The sequence below is a fragment of the Micromys minutus genome (assembly GCF_963924665.1).
Source record: "Micromys minutus genome assembly, chromosome: 13".
NCBI lineage: Eukaryota > Metazoa > Chordata > Mammalia > Rodentia > Muridae > Micromys > Micromys minutus.
The window spans coordinates 41,812,025-41,835,460 of NC_137982.1; the positions used below are offsets into that span (position 1 = coordinate 41,812,025).

Consider the following 23,436-nt stretch of genomic DNA (forward strand, 5'->3'; position numbering starts at 1 on the left):
AGCTGTTTGAAGAGAGAAAGAAAAGACAGCAGAGAACCAAGAGGAAGCAGTAACAGCCCTTCCGTCACCTACCTCAAGGTGGAAGACAGGCCTCCACATCACTGCCCATGACCCCAGGACTCTTTGGTGAGACTCTAAGCAACCTTGATTTCCACTTCATGCTTTATTCACAGGCTGTTCTAATGAATTAATACTTAGTGCTTTGTTACTGTGTACAGACTGGTTTCCTAGGTGCTATAAATTCATGTTTCAACACATAGTAATAAATAGTCTACACCTCTGGGTCATTTTGAAAGCTCTAATTACCTAGAGATTCAGCATTTCTGAAGAGTTAGCAAATGACTTACCTCAGGATGGAGTCTGCTCCAGGCTCTTTGCCACTGACTAAGAGGACTGAGTCTCCCCATCAGACATAATGTACCAAACTAGCTGCCTGCGCCTCGTCCTGAGACTTCCCATAGTCAAATATCGCAGCAGAAAACAAATGTGAACCTCCCTCCCCAGGGAGGAGTGAGCAGTGATTGGCTTATGCATCACCTCTCAGAGTTTTAGGTGGTTTAGAAAAATAATGAGTCTGAACAGTAATTGCTTTGTTCTTAAAAGCATATAACCTATTTGGTACCTGCGTATTTCTAGCTGTCTGAAAGAAGCGAACACCAGTCCTCACCTGTGGACACTCCCTTTCCTGTGGAAGCCTGATGTAAACAGTATCTTATCTTTCAAAGCCCTGTTTGGAGACTGGACTCTCAGGCAGACAGTGCATTTTCTAGTTGGTCCTCAAAAGAGAAACCAGGAGTGTGCTCAAGTTTACCAAAGTGAAAGGCTGGCTGAGGTGAGCTCTTCAACCAGGACAGAGTTGGAGACTTTAGGGGTCCAGGTCACTAGAACTTGCCATCTGCTCAGAGACAGTGGGATCCTGGAAGACCCTCCCTCAGCTGGTCACTCTGGTGCCAAAGCCCAGGAGTGACCTCGAGGGAGGGAGAGCTCCAGAGCCCAGGGCTTCAGTTCAGCTCTTTGGCTTCTTCAGCCTTTTCTTTTTTTCATTTTAATTACAAAGGAAACAAGACAAGAGGCAGGGCCAAGAGAGTGGAAGTATTTTCTAGAATCCCCCAAGACTCCATCTCATGCCTGAAACTCTGCTTAATACAAGGGGGTTTCTTTTATTAAAAAAAAAAATAATTAATTGGGAGCTGGAGAGATGGCTCAGAGGTTAAGAGCACTGTCTACCATTCCGGAAGTCCTGAGTTCAGTTCCCAGCAACCACATGGTGGCTCACAACCATCTGTAATGGGATCTGATGCCTTCCCTCTTCTGGCTTACAGGCACACATGCAAATAGAGCACTCATATACGCAAAATACATAAATATATATTAAAAAACACGATTAGTTAGAATACATACCTAATTTAGTCCTAGCTTGTACTGGGTCTAGAGAGTCAAAACTATATTATAGTCAAAAACTATATTAGTTTTGGTTCTACTGAATTACCACAAAATTGTTTCCTGGTCCCAAGATAGCCTTCATGCCCAGAGCTTTTTACAGGGGGGCACTACCAGAAAGAAACAGTACAGAGAAAATGTAGCCCTGCTGAGGAAACCATGCAGGTATTCTAAGCATCCATGTGCAGGACTGACATGGGGAGTTTTTAAATGAGCATGTTCCTCTGGTACCAACTGTTAAGCGTGTATGAGTTAGGGACCGGGTAGACACACTACAGAACTTTCAAGCTTCCGTGCAGTTTTTGCACAAGGGGGTTGTAGTAGTAACACTGAAGGTGCTGCACTGAAAAAGACAAGTACTTGAACTGTCTTGAGCAGGATCTAGAGACAGAGTAAGTATCCCAGAATGCCAGTGGTTATCATTGTATCTCCCTCCAATGCTGATGCTGATGGTGAGGTGTTGGTTTGTTTTCAAGTAAAACCCATGGGTGTGAGAGATCCCTGGAAAGTAAATTGTCACTAACTTAAGAGACCTGAGGCAGGAGGTCTCTTCCCAAGGGCAGCTGACACCGAATTTCTCTCCACTTAAACTGTAACAAAATGTAGCCAGTAGTCACTGATGCCAGGCTCAAGTTCAATGGGTGGTTCTTCCTGGGAGTCCACAGTTTCTGCACTGACCAGGATCATAGCTTCCAGCCACCATAGATAACTTTAAAAATGTGTGACAAAACACGGAATAGGAGCTTAGACTCCACCATGGAGGCCACTATTCAAGTGCCTGAGTCCACAGAGCTCTACCTTTATCACAGAATGCAGCACATTAAGACTTGAATTGTCTTGAAAGGATTTAAGAGGAAGGACTGGGCTGAGGTACAGGTTGGTGCTAGACATGTGTAAGGCCCTGGTTATGATCCGCCACAACACACACACACACACACACACACACACACACACACGAATTCATGCACACACACACACACACACACACATGAACTCATGCACACACACACACGCACACGTGCAAGCACTCACTAAGGCAGAAGAGGAACATGGGACACAGAAGGGAGAGAGTCCTCTGAGAACACATGGTAGTCAGGGAGACGAGCATCCCCTAACCTAGAAGGGGAGGTGGCAGAATACTTGACACATGGAGGAGGGGACACAGACTCTAGGAAATTAAACCCCTGTTATGAAGGCTTTGAATGTAAATATTTAAAACTCTAGCTTTTCAAAGGACACTGAAAACAGGACAAAACGGCAGCCTACAGAACGGGAAAAGATTCTCACCAACCCGACCTGCTACAGAGGGCTACTATTCAAACCAAGAAGATAGACAATTAAAACTGCAGTTAGCAGGGCTAACCAGATAATTCTCAACAGAGAAAACTGGAATGACAGAGAAGCACCTAAAGAAATGTTCAGTGTTTTTAGTCAACGGGGAATTGCAAATCAAAACAACCCTGAGATTAGATCTTACATCCATCAAAATGGCTAAGATCAAAGATTCAAGGGACAATACATGCTAGCAATACATGTGGAGCAATGGGAACAATCTTCCATTGCTGGTGAAAGTATAAACTTGTACAACCACTCTAGTAATTAATTCGGTAGTTTCTCAGAAAATTTTCAATAGTTCTACCTCAAGACCCAGCTATTCCATTCCTGGGTATATACACAAAAGATGTTTCACTATACCACAAGGACATAGCAGACTTATTTATAACAGCCAGAAACTGGAAACAACCCAGATGTCCCTCAACTGAAGAATAGATAAAGAAAACGCAGTTCATTTACACAATGGAATATTACTCAGCTATTAAAAACATCATGATATTTGCAGAAAAATGGATGGGACTAGAAAATACCATCCTGAGTGAGACAATCCAATTTCACAAGGACAAGCATGGTACTTATCACTCATAGCTGGGTATTAGCCATAAATACAGGACACCCACGCTACAGTCCACAGACCCAAGGAAGCTAAAAAACAAGGGGGGTCCAAAGAATAATGTCTCACCTATTCAGAGGGGAAAATAAAATAGTCACTGGAGGTAGCTGAAGGGAGAAAACTGGGTAGGAGAGGGCATGGGGAGGCAAGAGGGGGAACTGGGGTGCTGTAGGAGGATTAGGTGTAGGGGGATCTGGCAACAAAGGCCTGGAGAGTGAATAGAAATCAGCACAGGGGCTTGAGTGTAGGGGATATCTCTTGAGATATCTGGAATGAGGGAAACCCCAAGAAGTCTATGACTGCCTCTGTCTGAAATGCCTGGCAGTGGGGGACATGGAACCTAAAGCAGCTACCTCCTGTAACCAGGCAGGTCTCCCAGTGGAAGGATGAGGATGCCAACCCACCCACAAATCCTTCTGCCCAAAATCTGTCCTGCCTACAAGAAGTGCGATGACAAAGATGGAGCAGCGACTGAGGGAACAGAGAACCCACAGCCAGCCCAACTTGAGACTCATCCCATGGGCAAGCACCAGTCCCTGATACTGTCAATGATGTGCTCCGTTAGGCTCGCGGATAAGCGCCTAGCATAACTGTAGTGAGAGGCTCCACCCAATGGCTGACTGAAAGATATGCAGAAGCCACAGTCAAGCATTAGACGGAGCTTGGGGAGTTTTGTGGAGGAGCTGAGGGAAAGATTCAGGGACCCAGAAGGAATATGGATTCTACAAGAATACCAAGAGAGTCAACTAACCTCGACCCTTGGGGGTTCCCCAAGACTGAACCACTAACCAAGGAGCATACGTGTGCTGGATCTAGGCTGCCCTACACGTTAGTAGAAGGGTAGCTTGGTCTTCATGCACATCCCCCAACAACTGGAGGCTATCCATGACTCTGCTGCCTGCCTGTGGATCCTGTTCCCCTGACTAGGCTACCTCATCTGGCCTCAGTGGGAGAGAATATGCCTAGTCCTGAAAGACTGATGTGCCAGGGTGGGCTGGTACCCAGGAAGGACCTCTCTGTTCTCAGAGGAGAAAAGGGGAGGAGGAAGAGAGGCTTGTGAAGGAGGGACTAGAAGATAGGGGGAGCTGTGATTGGGATATAAAGTGAGTAAATTAACTAATTAAAATAAATAGACTCTGGCCTTTCAAACCTAGGACTGAGGGGCATCAAGTCTAAAATCTTTCTCAGTATGATGGCTCCCACAAAAAAAAAAAAAAAAAAAAACAAAACTCACTTACCTCCACTGAGTAATTTCATGACCAGCCAAAGTTCATCTTTGACCACGAAAGAGGTGTAATAAGTCACTACGTTGGGATGGCTGCACTGACTCATGGCTTGAATTTCTTTCTGCAAGTTAAGAAGAAGAAAGAGAAACATGATAAATCCTGTAACCAGCCTTCCCTCTGTACCTCCATTCGGTTATCAGACTATTGGAACAACCCCTCCCCATAATTCCAGCTCTCCCTAGAATCACCTCCTCAAAGAACAAAGGGACGGACCATGGAAACCTAGTCAAGGAAGAATTTGTCCCCAAGAGAATGATTCGAAACTTTTCGGAAGACCTCACAGGGGACAACGGAGCCAAAATGACTGGTGGGCAGAGGCTACATTTTGGCCAGACTGCCTAGTTACACATTTGTCTTGCCAAACACAGGACAGAACTTCAGCACAGTGTGGTACCCAGATGACCCTCATGATGCCAACCAAAAGCTCTGCAACACAGAACTGTATCCTGCTTGCCCGAACTGAAGGCATTGGACAGACAAACAGACAGACAGACAAGCCTGAGCAAGCTACAAGGAGAACTGGGTCTCAGTGAAGAGCTTCAACTCTGATTGGTCGTATCCTCATCCAAAGGAGACAAAACTGCCTCTGTTTCTGCAGTATGCTAAATGAGGAAATGCCAGCCTACTCGTCCCACAAACTATGCCTCAGTTGATATTTCTCCAGGGAAAAACAAAGAGGGGTGAGGGGACAGGTGCAGGCCAGGTAAAGCAAACTTGAGAACCATCAGACACAATGGCTCACTCTGAAAGAGATACTGGCAACTGGAATCATGCTGAAGACTCTAGGAGCGTCTGCCTATACATTAACAGCCTGTCCTCTTCCCTCAGACATCGGAAAGGCAACATTTTCCAGGTCAGTTTGCAAACACTGCCGCAGAGAGCAAAATTTGTGTGATGACATAAAATGACAAAGCGTTTCAATAAAACACATGAAAAGCTTTGATAAAGCTCATTTTCGCAATGTGTGAGGGTAAGCTGGTTGGTGTTTAAAGTCATGATTGTAAACCACTCCCAGTGCTGTCCTCCACAAGAGAACCCTTGTCACCAAAGCAGCTTTACACATGCCATTGCTCCCTCGTGATGAAAGGAAGAAGGGTCTTGGCATTCCTCTGCACTTAAATTCTATTCTGCGTTTCTGGATAACTTAAGAGCTAACTAGGCTGCCAAACCAGCGCATTCCGATTTGGGCTACTATCATGCATATCTAGTATTGCCTAATCCTCGAATTACCAAAAAGATCATGCACATCAGATAAGGTGGGTAAAATATGGCAATACATTAACACAGGCACACACCTTAATGCCTACGTATATTTAAAGCTCTTCCTAGAGCTCTATGAACCTGACTGGCTTTTTGTAATTTTCTTTTTATCCTATTCGGATGTTCTCCTTCCTCCCTCCCCACAGCCAGCAAGCTCCTTCTCTAGGGTGACAATTTTCAGCCACTCACATCTTTCGATCTGAGTAAGCCTAAGGTCTGGTGTCATTTGTTTCCGGGGGTCACGTTCTTTTGCCATGAGATGCTTCTGGAGGAGAAATAGAAGACATCTAGGGTCACCGCTTTCCCAAGTCAACAGCCCCCACTCAGCCTGAAGCAGGAGGTGGGGTCCAGTCTCTAAGCATGGGAACAGATGAAGCTTGCTGACTGCAGACATACGCTGAATTATTACCGTATACTCCTGTTCATGAATGCCTCCTCAGCATCTTACTGCCAAACTTTCAGACTATTAATCAGAAAGGGCAGTGAATAAGCAGTGTTTACATGTAAGAAAATTGCCTTGCCTTGATGAAAAACACACTTTGTACTGCCCAGAGATGGAATGAAAACTTTGTATCTTCTTCCTACACAAACCTTGGTTCTGACTTGGGTCACTGCCTATGCGGAAGTAGACTTTGGGGGCAAGGCTTTTGAAACTGGAATGTGTACCTGGGGTTACAGGAGGAGTGTGGAAATATTCAGGCTCCACACGACAGGTCTGGGTCACCCTGGAACCCAGCTTTGAGGAGCAGAACATCTGACTGAGCCTGGAGGTCAGCAAGGTGACAGAGAGAAGGTCGGAAACAAACCCCAGATGCTGCCTGAGGGCCAGGTAGGAAGACAGGCCTCCCTCCCTTGTGCTACCTAGCTGAGCACCACTGGGTGAAGGATGGGGAAGCAGGAGACACACAGTAATATTCCAACTGTTGGACCTCACCGCAACAAATAAAAGTAAAATGTCAGCTGACTGGAAAGGTTGAGGCAGGAGGATCTCAGCTTTGAAGTCAGCCTAGGCTACATACAGAGAACTCGCCCTCACATTCAGCCCCCTGGCTCTGTCTTTAACCATCCTGACTACCCTGGCAGGGCACTCACCCTTTTGCAGCCTCACTTTCCCTTCCTGTAAAATGGGACTGATACCACCTGCCACTTGGGCACACCTTTCCTTGCAGGTCTAGCATGGAACATTGCACTTAAAGACAGCCCAGGCCACTGGTCACTCACTGCAAAGGTTACAAGCACCTGGCTCAGGCACAAACGAGCAGTGTTGACCCTGGCCCTGCCAGCTAAAAGGAATTTCCTGAAATGCATGCAGGTGGAGACAATGGAGTCAGAAGCCTGCTTTACTACTGCCACTGGGTCTTGGCCATCTGTTTCCTTGATACTCGGCGCCTGCTTCGTTCATAAGCCCTTGTTATACTTGGAGAATCCCAGGGGGCTGCCTCACAGTGTTTTAGAGAACAGTCTAACTGCATACTCATGCAAAAAGTGAAAAGAACAGGACCAAAGCATCTGAAAACAGACAAATGAGAGAAAATGTAAACTATGTGACATTTATAAATCTAATTATCCGAATTCGAGAGATATAGCAAGAATACATCTCTACAAGGTATGTGACGTTCTCCAAGTATTTAAATAATTCCTTAAATGATATGAGAATAACCAAATTAAAAGCAAAACCTTGGTTTCTATTTCCACAGTAACAGCATCATCCAGAGGGTAACCAATGCCTACAACTAACCATATACCATAAAAAAGCAGGGTTTAAAAAAAGTAAGAATAAGGTCTAGGGATGGAGGTCACTTGGTACAGTGCTTGCCCACGATGCAGGAAGCCTTGGGTTCCATCCTCAGCACCATATAAAACTGAGCGTGATGGTGCATGCTCCATCTTTGAGAGGGGGAAGAATCTGCAGTTTAAGGACATTCACTGCTACATTTTTGGGACAGCCTAGGCAACATGACACTTTACCTCTGAAACAATTCATACTAATTAATTTCACATCAAGTAAGTAAAAAATTTAGCCATTTTTAAAATTTCCCAAAAATTAGAAGTCTATTAACAAAGCTTTTACAAGGGCAAAGTGTTCTCCTGGATGTCACTTTCAATTATGAAAATGTCACACCAAGTTTTGTAATATGAGGCAAACCCTTGCATCTTTTAGGGGACAAATATCAACAGAGAAGTCCCAACTTAATACTCTATCTTATACTGTAACAAATGAACAAAAGCATGCTCCGATCTTTACTTCTGCAACTATTTTTCCTGTGGTTTGCTGAGTTTATAGGAGTAAATTCTAATTGACAGCAAGAATATACATGAGAAAGTTCTAGACATTTCAAATCAGAAAGAAAATAAGACTTTATTAGAGAAGCATGAATTCTGCACCGGCTTTAATCGGTGTTGGGAAGCTTTTAAACAGAGAGCTGTTGTCACAGTGTGAAGTATCAGGCTGCTCGGTCGACCTTTAGGAAAAAAAAATCCTTCCCTCTGGTGTAGTGGGGAATCAAACTTGGGAAATATCCGCTCACTAAGACAGCAGAGTACACACCTCAGGTTTTATGAGATTGGTTGTGGAGACATAAAACTGTGTGTAAAAACAATCAAAAAGGCTTTCTTAAAAATAATTAAGTTTGATTAAATAGTTCTTTAATAAACAGCAACAGTCATATATGTGTGTGTAACACACACCCACACACACACACACACAATCTGAGGTTAACCACAAAACCAGAATAAGGCTCAGCTACCCACAACTGTGACTGAGAATACCCATACAAGTCAGGTGGATGATGTCAATAATAATAATAATAATAATAATAATAATAATAATAATAATAATAATAATAATAAAAAACATGAAGAGCTCAGTGTTGTGTGAAAGCTTTAATCCCAGCACTGGGAAGCAAAAGTAGGTGGGTCTCTGTGAGTTCGAGAACAGCCTGGTCTACAAAGTGAGTTCTAAGACAGACAGAGCTACACAGGGAAACCTTGTCTCAGAAAGCCATAAGTAAATAAACAACCAGAGAGAATATCTGTTCACTGGCATGTCAAACTTCTGGGAACCAAGAAACAGATGCTAAAAGATGCTACAAACTGTTATGCCACCACTGGTGAGGTAAACCTGTCTTCTGAGAACTACCCTGTCCCACACAGAGTGCAGGGCCCCACTCGAGTCTTGAGGTCTGCCAGGGAAGAGCCACCTGCCCACGGCAGACATGCCCCCAGCCTTCTACAGCTTCTCCTTCTTCTACAGCACGTTGCACAGAGCTAATTTTGCAGCCATGGACTTACTCCCTGGGGAAAACCAAATATATAAAAGAAGGTAGCAGAAAAGGGCAAAGGTATCTGCCTCGACCCAAACATTGTCCAGAGCTGTTGACGGATGGCAAAGGTAAGGTGCAAAGCCATGAGAAATGTAATGGCTGGGTGGTAAAGTGCTTGGCCAGCCTGAGGCCCCCGAGTTCAGTCCTCAGCATCACAAAAAAGAAAAGGGGGGGGATAGAGGGAAGGAGGGAGAGAGAGGGAGAGGGAGAGAGAGGGAGAGAGAGGGAGAGGGAGAGAGAGGGAGAGTGAGAAACATGACCAAAGATGCATTCAATCTGAAATGCCTTCCACACTTCCTCCTGCGTGTATGAGTGCATACTAGGAAGGTCTCTGTTCCCCCTGTGTATGTAACCATATATACTAGGTATGTCTCTGTTCCTCCTGTGTATGTGAGTATACTAGATGGGTCTGTTCCCCCTGTGTATATGAGCATATATACTAGGTGTGTCTCTGTTCCCCCTGTGTATGTGAGTATACTAGGTAGGTCTGTTCCTCCTGAGTACATAAATGTATTGTAGGCAGGTCTGTTCCTCCTGTACATATGAGTGTACACTAGGCAGGTCTCTGTTGCTGACAATACAGAAACCAAAAAATGACTCTTTTGCAATATTCATTTTTAACCACATTTTTAAAAATCAGGTTTAGCCATTTCAGCAAAATTTTCTAAACACTGCACTTAAGTGCATTTAAATATAAATTCAGTTGGTATTATTTAATTAGTATGTGAAAAAAAACTACAACATAACTTTTAAATGTGACATTCTAAAAATGAAAACTGTTTTTTCCAACCAAATTATACATATTTATAGGTCAGTGTAAGTCCAGAACCACAGAAATGAATTTGCTTTGGGGATAATTATTTTCCCATTTACTTAACATGTGTCCATGTCTTCAAATTAGCCCTTCCCCAGACTCCGTTCTGAACCCTGCCTCCAACTAGGCAACACTTACCAAAAAACCCCCACACAAACACTAAATGGACGAAAACAATTTCAAAGTAGAAAACTTGCCGGTGAAGCCTTAATTGCTCAGGGGCGGTAGCTCGCAGTGAGGCGGGCTTGAGTTTCATCCTGGAGGGTGTGAGGTAAAAGACCGCACTCAGAGCCAAAGATAGGTCCCACATCTGAGGAACAATGAGCCAGACTATGGATAGACAATTTCCTAATTAGAAAATTAATATGTTCATGCAGAATTAGAAAGTACTCCAGTACACGCATCAGCTACTGTTTGGGGCCAACTCGAAAAGCTGGAAGCTCTCTATAGCACAGTAACCTTCCTGCAATAAACAATAAACAGGACTTGGAAAAGGACCAACTTCGCTAACACCTCACAGACAAGGTTTGGTTTTATTTCGGGGATTGCTTGTTTGTCTTCTTTAAGCTTCAAATAAAGGGGGGACTTGCTCTCAGTGGGCCTGCAATGAAGAGCCCGGAAATCCTGCATCTAATTAGGGTTAGAGGTTAACTATTGCTCTCAAAATGATCATTAAACTAGGGAACCATCCAAAGCTTTGGCTTCTCCAAAACACTCTACAAATCAAAGCTGTTTTATGCTTTTAAAGAGGGGGAGGAAAGAAAAGATGATGGGGGGCGGGGGAAGAGGGAACAGAAGATGAAAAGAACAGAAAAATAATAGCCCAGCAGCAGAAAGCAATGCCTTCTTGCCGACAAGAGAAAAACTAGATGGATCTGGTCTGTGGCAGAACAAGCAGCCTTTCCGTGGAGGATGGAGGATGAGGACAACGGAAGGCCACGGGTGAACCTGGGAGCGCTGGTTGTGTACATAAGGAAGAGTGCGCACTGCATACAGGAGATTTTCACTGCCACGGCACACACTATGGTCAACCTACAGCACAATGAGCTAGTAATTTGTGTTCTTGTTTAAATGAATCTGAAAGAGTATGTTTTGAAAGAACTTAGCTTTAAACAGCCATAATTCTAGAACTCTCAGAGAGGTGAACTTTGGCCATCTGATGTGATTCTCTCTGAGTGAGAGAAGGGGCCCCCAGGGTGAGTGCTCCCTGCCCTGGGCAGCTGTGTGGAGAAGTGGGGGGGGGGGTAGGAAACAGGCAAGTCCTCTGGCTTTGGGACTTTCCCCCTCCCACAGCGTTCAGCAGCCAGCACTTATACTGTCGCTGTTTCCTTTGAAATGACTTTGTTCACATCTGTCATCCATCACAAACCAAAATCGTTATGTAATTTCATAATGTGATCCCTCAACTATTTCTTCCTTTCTTTTTCTTTTCTCTCCTGCTCCCCCTGCCTTGCTCTCTTGAAAAGGTGAGAGCTTCACTTGCTGGGTAAAGGTTTCTCTGGCCGAATCATTGCAATTGCAACTCATAATGAACTGACAGTTCAGCAGTGCCAAGAAAATGAGCTTGACCTGACCAAACCATAGACAGACTGAAACACAGGAACTCAAGGCAGAGCCAAAGGTAAGGAGCAAATGGTTAAAACCTAGGGTTCAAGAAAATACTGGCACAGTGGTACACATCTTTAATTCCAACTCTTGAGAGACTGAGGCAGGAGAGGTAACATTTAAAGCAAAAAAAAAAAAAAAGGCTACATGATGTGATCCTTGGGGAAAAACAAACAAACAAACAAAAAAAAAAAAACAGTCAAATTAGCTCCTGAGTCCAAACTGTGCAGTAGCCTCTAGATAAAGAACAACATCCTGGAAGAAAAGTTATTTCAAGGTAAATAAAAATGAATGGTATGTTTATGGAATTTATTCTATCATCTAATGATGTTCTGAAAAGACAGATGCCTTCAAAAAGAAGGGTGACTAATTCTCTGCTTCTGTAATGGATTTTAAGAGGATTCAGAAGTGCCCTAGGATAGTGTGCCTAACCTTTGAAGCTGACCCCAAACCAGGGAAGCAAGCACTTTCATGAGGCTCAAAGCTCTGTCCAAAAGGAGCTCACCAGTCTGCATGGCAAGGGTCAGACTCCCTTAGCAAGTCTTAAATTCCCATTGGAGAGCAAGCAATCTGTTTATCAGCCCGCTAAGGTAGCTCCCAACCAACAGAGGGGAAAGAAATAAAAAAATCTCAAAAGTCTGCTCAAAAATCTCACTGCTCCTCTGCCAAAATAAAGAGACTGATTTAGTGCTAGCCTGAGGGACAGGAACCTTCCAGTACCTAAGGCATTCGGTAAATGTGAAATCAACAAATCCCTTCTTCACAGCTAAAAGACACATTCCAGAGGTGATGAGCCACTTTGTTTCCCGTTTATACCAGTATCACTGTGGAATGCGGGTTGACACTAAGCATGGGGTCAACAAGTCTTAGAATGATCAGAGCACATGCTGGAACAGTAGGACATAAAGTAGACCTGACTCACGAGAGTCATTTCATCCTGACTGGCTACCAGACAAGAAAAGTGCAAAGGGATGCAGAAAGCACAAGTCTTAGAGTACTTACATGTCAGCCAGTACCTGAATGCAACTATTCACTGTGGGTGCTCTGTTCAAGGTACTATCACACTACAGCAAACAAGGTTTTGCACGAGCAGCCAGCCTTGACATTCAATATGCAAACCTGAGGCTTAACCTTCTAGCAGACTAAGCACACTACAGAAATGATATTTAAGTATCTATCAAATAAACAGATAAATGTATTTTTATATCCTTAACCAGCTTAGCCTTGAAGAACTGGAGCAGAATTCATTTCAATAAGTTTAGATCGGCAATTACTCAGCACCACTGAGTTCATTAGTTCTTTCCTTCCCTCTCTTCTTGGAGAAACTGGCACCGTGATTAACACTTTTAACAGCTTGTTCAGCAAAACCTGGGGTGGAGGCCGTTATTACAGGAAAGAAACTGTGAGTCTATGTGGCCAATTGTCCAAAACTGCTGTGTGAAGTCACATCTGGCTCTGCATGTAGATTCCTCCTATCATGGGACAGGGGCCATGAACTCAGAGAGAACCGAGGGTTAGGCACAGAGCAGGGAGTATCAGTCTGGGGGTGAAAGATCCCTTGGGGGAGGCAGATGTTCTGAGAGCTGGTAAATAGTTGATAATTGTGACTTCTATGACATAATGCTCTCACAAGATAAAGACCCCAGTGGCCATTGTTTCTCCTAAGAACAATGGTTTACAGTTAACACATGGCACCCTCTGTGAGATGAGGCAGAGCCCCAACCTGGAGATAATACACACCCATGGAATTAAAGGATTATTAGGATACCGGATGTCCAAACACTGCCAAAATGTGAAACCAAAGGAATAATAAAAGTGCAAGCAACAGCAGTGGTGGAGGTCAAAAGGGCGCAACGCTGTTTCACACAAAGCCCCAATGTCCGCCATCTGAACCACAAAGTCCCAGTGACCTCGGGCGGGCTGTACTCTCAATTCTTAATTATTTTTGTTTGAGAAGAAGTTAAGAACAGTAGTGTATTTGGAAGTGCCAGAGCCATTCCTCCCACCATCTCTAAATAGATCAAGACACTAAAAGGGCAAAGGTTTGAAGTAAAGACCAAAGCAATACATTTATTAATTTAGCAACCTTTAGATTGAGAACTTCATTGTTTTGTTTTATTAAATATATAAGTTTGCACGTGTTCTATAGAGCTTGGGTACTGCAGCAAGATAAAGGGCTTCAGAGAAATTAACTACTGCAAAGGACCAACTCGGGGAGACTGAAGGGGCCAAGCACAAAGGAATTAAAATCACAGCCTTTAACAGGCAGCTTGCTAAGTTGCACAGGGCCCATAATGGTACACTTACTGGTCCTAGCAAAGGGAGGAAAAGACTGGCTAAAGTAAGGATGTCTCTGCTGACCTCCAACCTAGTCCTAACTGGGCCAATCATGCCTGTTTGCCAACTGTGATAAAAAGCCACCAGCAGCCCTGGACAACTCAGAGCTTCACAGAGACCAGGCCACAGGAATATTTCAAACAACAAGGTATAAATGTTAATGCACGGTTCACAATTTAAAAAGCTACGGACCTTCATGCAGGACCACAGAATAGGAAGACTCCCAATAGACCTCAAGGACCTTCCACTTCAGCTCTCTCTTAAAACGACCCAAAGCTATTAGGTAAAGCAACTACAGTTAAAAAACAAGTTAGTGGCTGAAGCAGGACCCAGCTCTCCCCACTGTTTGGTCAATGCTTTTTCCACGGAGGGAAGGTGGCCTTGGAAACTGGTAGAGGACAAAGACACCATTGTACTGGTCACTACACAGTCTGAAACAGGTAAGTCCCACCCAGCAGCATTGCCTATGTAAGGAATGCATGGCTGAAATTTTGAGAGAGGGGGAAAAAAAACTCCATAAATGAACAATTCTTTTTTAATTAACATTTAATTGCAGAAATCCTGGCTCTAATCTGAGCTTCGACCGGTGATCCGTTGTTTCGGTCCCATTGAGATCTATGCATTGTGTGGCCTGATTTAAAATGGAAGGCCAAACAGATCTGGAAAAGTACAGCGTTATCCTTGAACCTAATTTATACTATAGTGTACTGTAATTAAGCCTGAAATAAAAGCTATATTCTGAGGAGAGACAAAAAGCTCTTGTTAATGGCATTCCATTCCCAACGTAGAACCAAACAAAAGGCTTCTTCATGTGGAGACAACTGTGATTATACGTTGTAGCTTGTATGGTTCTACTGGACTAATATTTGCACAGGGATTAGCGTCCGGGATAAGCAGTGAGTTAACTTCTCCACTGCAGTTTCCTTTTATCCCGAAATAAATCTCCAAAGAGGTAAAAAAAAAAAAAAAAAAAAAAAAAATCAAAACAAAAACCCTGGCAGGCAAAAATGACAACTATATTTATGAGATTAAACTCAAAAACCCTTCGCAGTTTGCTGAGTAACTAGCAACCATTTGCTAAGCCGTTCATTTAATAATGAGTCCGTTAAGCCAAAAGCAAATGTTCCTTCAACCAGCCAATGCTCCTATGGTGAGACCCACACAAACAAGCTCCAGCCATTCATTTAAGTGTTCCATTTCAAATAAGGAATAGAAGGTAAGCGTGCGAGAGTAACAAACGTGTGTCAACAACCGAAATGAAGTCTATGGTACGTTACAAAGGAAAACTAAACTCGTATATGATTGTGTAATTTATACACGCAAGTATAAAGGAGCACAAAGTACTTTGGGAAGAATTCACAGCTGTGTCGTGAGCTCTTAGAGAAGGGCCGGGAGAAACCAGACAGCGGACTCCGGAGTCTGAAGTCACATGACCTAAGAGCGGAGCATACAGTGTGCATGGAGTGTCACGCTGGGACCACTGGGGCTGCACAGACTGAACTCTGCAATAAACTCTATTAATCACAGATCATCCCCAAGGGGAGAAGAAATGGGTGTGGCTCATTCCCAAGAAACACTGCCAGCCCATCCCTTAAGCCCGGGGCCAGGAAGAACAAGTGACAGGAGTCCCCTCCCCTCATACTCACTAAGAGTTCATCCATGCTCGTCTGACATTTCTCCAAGTTGATCCGCTTTATGGCTACGCGCTCTTGCCTGGGTTTGCATAGGGCTGCCTGAACCACCGCAGTCGCTCCACTGCCTGAAACAAAGCAAAGAGGAAATCGGCTCTCATACGCAGCACCGGTATGCTCCCACCTGTGCATCTCTTTCTTCAATGTTCAAAATGGTACCAAGTGACAGCTTCAGAGTCCCCGGAGTCCTACAATAATTATCTAGAGGAGAAAGGGAACGTTCGGATGTTTCTAGGTGTTTCTCTGAGGACATGAGGATGAACAGTATGCATATAACTCTGCCTCCAGTGGTGATGACCCTCGGGTCACTTCAGCTACACTTCTAACTCGGGCTCTTCCTTTATTCCGTGCAACCCAAGGCAGCCAGACGTGCCTGGGCTGCTTTCAGGACATCCATCAGGTCCTGAACACTCCCGGGGTCTCAGCTGCTCTACAACTACAAAACACAGAAGCGAACAGAACAAAAAGAAGTCTGCCCTTGGATTCTCTTGTTTAATACACAGCTCTTACGGTTGCCAAGCAAAATAATGCTGATCTGTAGTAACAAAAGCTCTTGGCATAACGGGGAATTTCATTTTTTTAAAGGTCTCTTCATCATTAGCTAATGCACTTAAAACTTCTAAAAGACAGAGTCACGCTGTTATCCACAGTGTATCAGAACCAAATGCAGAGGGCTGATGACTTGAGGAACAACACTGAGAGTTTCTGATCAGCTTTATATCCCATCGAGGCAAAAGAGCCCCAGGACAAGGCACCTTAATTCTGCAGATACCAAAAATGGCATTCCCATCACACAAATCATTCCCCACCCCTACGTATCCAATAAAAGAAACACAGCCTAAACTTGGGACTGTGCAAAGGGTACATATATGACCCTCTAACCTTCACATGGAAGAGCTGATTTAGGAACAACATGCCCTCTACGACCCTGTCAGCTGGGACCTAAGGACCTGAACGATCAGCCTAGTACCCTCAACATTCTCTACCTTCAAGGCTCCCACACATAGAAGCCCAACTTGTGTAAACCCCATGTGATGAACAGTAGCACTGTCACCATAGAACTCCCATTAGAGCTCATACATCTTTATTATCAGCCTCATTTTTTTATGTGAGAAAATGGAAACCTGGCAACGTTGCCCCAGGTCACATAGCTAATATGTAAGTACTGGGCCGGGATCTGAGTCAGCGCGCCAGACGCCCACGACCGTGCTCTCTGTCGACTTCCCACAAGCCGGAGCACAGCCTGCCATTCCTTGCTGTGTGGGCCTTGCCAGGAAAATATCTCTCCAATACTAAGTAGCTCAACCAAAATGAACCACCCTAGAGAAAAGGTGCAAGCCTCAGTCCCCATCAGATTAACCTCACTGGCCATAGATGTTCCAGATAAATCAAACGCTACAAACAGTCCTGCTGATAGCAAAGTGTGTTTCCCAGTCCCCAGAACAAGAGACCGTCCGTGAAGGGAGCCTCAGAGAAAGTGCTAAGGGGCCTGAGCCATGAGCCTGGGACCCAGCAGAGACAGCCACAGGTTTTTAACTAGCTGCTGGCCATGTGCCAAACTGTTCTGACGTCAATGCCCATGTCCCTCTCTTCCACCCTTAATGCGGCTTCCAGTATTGTCACGTGAGAGCAACTGGAGAATGAAAAGCAGGCCGGCTCCCTGGAAGGACTGAACAGGTACTTATGTATAGCAGCAGGCTCCTCCCATCGGCCCTTGACTTACGGCTTCAAACTGAGACTCCCACTAATACATCCATGCATGCGTCACAAATGAGGGTTCTCCAAAGCGGGAGACGTGGGGAGTCTTCTGCTTTATAACAAGCATCTTACTGGCTAGAATTCCAGCCACCTAAGGGAAGATGACTTTTATCTCCAGACAGTAAACATGAAGCTCTATCCAGAAGCCCACTGCCATAGCAAGAAAAGATACAATCGTCTACTGAAGACTGGGAGCTTCCACTCTGAATCCAGAACATCTTTTAACTGCAAAAGGCATCAGGAACCAGGGTGAAAGGAGAGGGTATCTAAGAATCCAAAGTCTACCCTTCACAGAGAGGTACAAGATAAGGAATTGTCCTTCCTCCTGCAATGATAGAAGAACGTAGGTCTAAGACTACAGGGCAAGACATGTCAGTATGTGGTTGGTTGGTTGGTTAGTTAGTTGGTTGGTTGGTTGGTTGGTCAGTCGGTCGGTTGGTTTGTTCCAGATAGCCAGCCAGGATACACAGGTGGGTCGTAAATTCAGTTTTTAGGTTGGGGGAGGCTTTCCTTCTGAAGGGAAGCTTCAGAATGTAACTTGCCAAGGAGAGCTAAGAACAGCTTTATGCAGCTTTGATTCAAAAGCATGTTCTACTGTGAGTCGTGATCTAAACTTGGAAGCCTGCGGTAACAGAGTAAAGAGCCCCAGGGCTAAAGGAAACACAAGCTTTGGTGAGAAAGAAGAACTGACCTGACAATTTTTCAAAGGGCCATTTAGGAATAATGAGAAAGCAGATTTGCTTTAAGGATCTCTATGTACTTTGCTAAACAATTTAAAGGGAAGCCTAAAAATGTAGGTTTATAGATCCAAAAATAAGCAAGTATTAGACTGTGAAGTAAAACAGAAGCAAGTAAAGGGTTAAGCAGGCCTCTCCTTAATGCTGAACTATGCCCCACTAACATTTGATGGCGTATTTCTAAGAACTATCATCCTTGGGACTAGGGAGCCTTGGGCATTTCTCATCTTATTCCAGACACCCATTCAATGTGGATGAAAATGTCCTATAGGACGCTGGTACAGTGCCAGACTAAGACAGCTCCGTCTTTCTCTCTTGTCAGGATGTTTTAACTCAATATAGATTTTTTTTTCTGGTAACTCTCTGGTAATTCCAGGCAAAGAACAGCTTCTATGTTTTAGATAGAAATTACGGTGTTTGCAGCCAGAAGCAGTTTCCTTGAATTCACTACCAACGTGTAGGTCTGTCTTTGTGGGCATGTGCTCTCACTTACACATCCCTACTTTTGCTTGAACTCAGGCTTGAACCAGAAAACTCGAGAGCTGCATTCACACTTCAAGTTACCCAAAGGAATACTTCCAGGATATACTTCCAGCGTCCTAACTTTGGATTTCGCTAAGTTCTAAAGACACTAACACAGTCTCCGGTGCTTCCTTTGTTAAAAAAAGGAAATCGGAGACTGAGATGTAGATTTCACCTTCAGCACTAGCAATCGCCTTAGTGTGGGTCTCCTGTGACCCCTCCTCACCCGGCCCTCAGCACCTTCCTTATTCCTTCATACTTACCTCAGAGGTGTTTCCATTACGTAACCCATGTTCACAGAGCCTAATGCAGTAACAACGCCTTGAAACACCACTCCCTTGGCTACCTCATTTCCAGGAAAAGGCTTAACAGCCAGAAGAAAACTTCACAGATATTAATTCTCCACCTATATGAATTCATCAGCAAACTAAACAGTAACTAAAGTTCTGTTAAGTGTCAGGCAATTCCGTGGATGATAAAAGTCCAAAGCTCCTGATAAAATCTGGATAAAGCTTTCATTTTGATCATTTCCTATGCAAAATAAAGATGGCATCAGTAGCTACAGTGACCTGAACTTTTGCCACAGATTAAAAACACATATGGTACAAGCTCCAAAGCACAATAAATTTAGAGAAAGGGCCTCTTAGGAGCACATCAATCAAAGGTACATCACAGGTAACGATTAACATCATCGGAATTGATGAGGAAGAATTCATTCTCCTCTCTCCCCACTTGGAGTAAAGAAGACAGACTCACAGAAATCAAGTTGAACTGCACTGTCTAACTTCCTGAACTATGGAAGTAAATTTTAGTCTGTGCTTCAGACCACTTGGCCTATGATAATTTGTTACAGCAGCCCCAAAACACTGACACAAAGTCACTCAAATGTCTATTCTAAGCCACTCTGCCACTGACACCTGTGGTGAATGCCATGCTAATTGCAAGTTCTGACCTAATTAAGTCAATAACCAGGAGCAAGAATCACCTGAAGTGCCTTTGGTGAATCACTGCAGTTTCCATATCATAGGTTAGCAAGATCTTTAAAAATGAGGCTAGGTGAGTGTCTTAGTCACTGTTCTATTACTGTGAAGAGACACATGACCAAGGCAGTTCTTAAAAAGAAAGCATTTAATTGGGGGATTGATTACAATTTTAAAGGGCTAATCCATGATCATCATGGCAAAAAAAAAATGACAACAGAAAAAGAGAGGGAGAGGGAATCAGGAGAGAGAGGAAGACAGAGACAGAGAGATAGAGACAGACCAAGACACTCAGGCTGGCATATGCTTTTGGAACCTTAATGCCCACCCCAGTGGCAAACCTCCTTCAACACAACACACCTACTCCAACAAAGCCACACCTCTTAATCCTTCCCAAACAGTTCCTTTGACTGGAGAGCAACCATTCAAACATATGAGCCTATGAGACCATTCTCATTTAGATCACTCAAATTAAGATTCTACTCATTAAAGGTATGGATTTCCTCTGTGACTTTGGACCAAATATCCAAATGTCAGTTTCCTTAATAAACTAATAAAAATCCACTTGTATGGCTCAATAGCAATGATGTGTTTCACATCCCTAAAGAATCAACCAACTGAGTAAATATAAGTAATATAAGTAAATATAATAAATTTTATTATAATTTATATATATATTACTATTATATCAAATATAAGTTAATAAATAAAAATAAATAATTAAATATAAATCTTGCTGGGACTCACTGCAGCCCTCGAAGGCAACCAACTTTACCCACAGGCTGTATGTGTATGAAACTTAAGGACTCAGGCCAAAGTGCTCCTGCTTAGCATAGGCTTCATTCTGCTTAACATCAGGAGGGCTCTGATGGTCCGAAGGGAAAGAAAAAGCCCTGAAGTTGAAAGCAAAACACTAAGTGCCTCTTAAGCTCTGGTGCAACATGATAAACAGGGTAACCTAAGATGTAAAAGACCACTCAGATAGTTCAGCAGCAGTGATGAAGTGATATTCTATAGCTAAACATGATGCGATCAACTTTAGTGTGTATCCTAAGACATACTTTTAAACCATATTTGACCATTAATTACATAGATTCACACCCCAATGCTACAATGTATTAACTGTTTATTCTTGAATGCATTATCTAATTTTTGCATGCCTCAGTTTCTTATCTGTTGGATGGCAATAATATTACCCAGCTGAAAAGGTGGTTGACAGGATCTAGTAGATTAATACATGGGAAACACTTGGAATGGTGTCCAGTACACAATAAGCCCTAATTAAAAAGTCTAGCTAGCATTCCAGGTCAGATGATATTTCATCAACTTGTCATTCTAATACTACATAATATTCTATGGCATTGGTAACCCATAGTTTATTCAGCCCTTATGCTAAAAGAGTCTTCTCCTGTTCCAATAACCAGTATATTTCTTTCTAATAAGCAGTAATATTCAGTGTGTGTTCTCACATTCTCTGTCTCCCTCCCTTCCTCCAGCCCACCACAATAAACACCACAAAGTTTATTTAAGTTTATTTAAGTTCAAGTCAGGATGTAGTTGATTACTCAGTAACAGCTTCCCCTAAACTGCATTAGCCTCTGGAATTCATGATGGCCACTGGGAAGAAGTCTTTCATCACATCCTACTTACAGGAGAAACACGGAAACCTTCGTAAGGGCTGAGGCCTTTCCTAGCACATAGAAGGACTCTTTAATCATGTTCCATGGCCATATACTGACTCTGCCCATGCGTGCAGTCCAGAGCCGCATCAGGTTTTCCCTGCAGAAGTGTTGGCATGCAGAGCATATAGTACACAAAACAAATGGCTTTGGCTCGCATGCTTCTCTGCTTTCGTCCAGCCCTCTCTCCCCAGCTCTATTTATATCCAACCTTGCAGTCCCCAAAGCCAGCCAGTCACATGAGCACCAGCAACTGACCAGGGAAGACGCTGGTGAATGGATACACATGAGCTTCACAGAGGGACAGCGATTTAACCTGGAAAGACTCCCCAGACTGGCAGAAATGCTATAATGCCAGATTTGTGTCCTCTCTCCCATACTGTTAAGGGTGGTGATTAGTTCGTTGTTGTTTTTAATATAAAAGCATTCAGTCAAGAAGAAGCTTTCCTCGTGCCATAATTTTCTTAAAGATGAGACTAGTATTTGGTTTCTAAGGTGTACCCATTCTGACCTGATGGTCTAAATTTTAAAATATCTATTAGGCTTGCATACGACGCTGTCGTCTGACTGGCTGAAAAATGATCTCATAAATGGTTTGGTGTTGCTGGGAAAATTAAATATTCACATGAAAGAGGATGAAATGTGATCCTTATCTCACACCCTGGACAAATACCAACTTCAGATGGATCAAGGACCTTAATATAAGAAAAAACGTTCAAGCTCCTAGAGAAAGAGGTAGAGAAAACACACCTAGGTCGCACTGTATAGAAAGATCTCTACTTACTGGGAAGATCTCTACTTGCTCGGGAAACAACAGCAACAAGCTAGACTTCATAAAATGAAGATGCTTCGGCCCAGCAAAAGGAGAGAGTGGAATGAAGGAGCAGCTTATAAAATGTAAGAGTCTGTGCTAAACACAGCCATGACTGAGGAACAGCCAGAACTCACAGAGCACCCGCAAACCGAAACAACCCAAACTCAGCAAACCAATCAACATCCAGGCTAATGGCGAAATTCGGAGGAGGGGTAATGCAGAGCTTTTTTGGATCCCAGCACTTAGGTATGAAAGCCAATTGGGTGCACCTACAATCCCAGCCCCAGGAAGGAGGAGACAAAAAGACCCCTTGTTCTGCCTGGCTAAAAAATCTACCCGAATTAACAAACTCTACATTTGTGAGACACGGTCTGGAGAACTAACATACAGAAATTTCGAAAGACATCTGATAGTCTCTGGCCTTAAATACAAGCAGACACAAACACAGACAGGCAAAAGATGAAGTGTGAATGGCCAATTAACATGTGAAAAAAAGTCCTACCAGCACTAGGTGTCGGAGCAATGCAAAAGACTACTGTACTTAGAGACGGCCTCACCCTGGTCTGAATGGCACTCAACAAAGAAAACAGATACTATTAAGTGGTGGCAACGATAATGTCAAAGAGCCCTGGTGAGAGTGTGAACTTGTCCAAGCTCTAGGAAAATCAGCATAAAGGTTCTCAATAAAAAAGCAAACAAACAAAAAACTAAAAATAGATCTACCATATCCCCATCTCTACCGCTCCTGGGCATCTGCCCAAGAACTCTGAGTCAGCCTATCACAGGAGATACTTGCACATCGATGTTTATTGAAGCACTGTTCACAACAGCTAAACGCACCAGAAACCACCTAGTTAACAGCACAGAACCAAGAGGGAATACAAAACAACAACAAAACAAAAACAAGCATTCCTCAGGATGTGATTTTAAATGAGACATCAGGAGCCTGGGCCATGGGATCAAACTGGAAGGAAGGTAAACAGGTTCATACTGGTCTCCAAGCTGAGTCGTAGATAACAAAGTCAGACGCTGCCAACATTGTTGGAGATGGAGATCCCGAGACCAGGGCAACTGAGACAGTTTCAGAACAACAAACACCGTGCATTTTTGCGATTCGTGGATCCTGAATTTTATAGAGACATAAGAATCATATACAAATAACATGAAGGGAAAGTAATACATCTCATATATGAAAGCTATATGAAACACTACATATGTATATGACATGGACGTAGGAGCAAA

The 23,436-nt window shown here is 43.5% G+C and overlaps 1 protein-coding gene across 1 annotated transcript in view; it reads right to left on the reverse strand.

Moving 5' to 3' along the window:
* STK39 (serine/threonine kinase 39) overlaps positions 1-23,436 on the reverse strand; it is a 242,257-nt gene that overhangs the window by 165,704 nt on the left and 53,117 nt on the right. Inside the window, exons 2-3 of the mRNA XM_080928167.1 lie at positions 15,660-15,772; positions 4,627-4,735 (exon numbers count right to left, since the gene is read on the reverse strand). Coding sequence (XP_080784293.1) covers positions 4,627-4,735; positions 15,660-15,772 — 222 coding nt within the window. The remainder of the gene's footprint in view (positions 1-4,626; positions 4,736-15,659; positions 15,773-23,436) is intronic.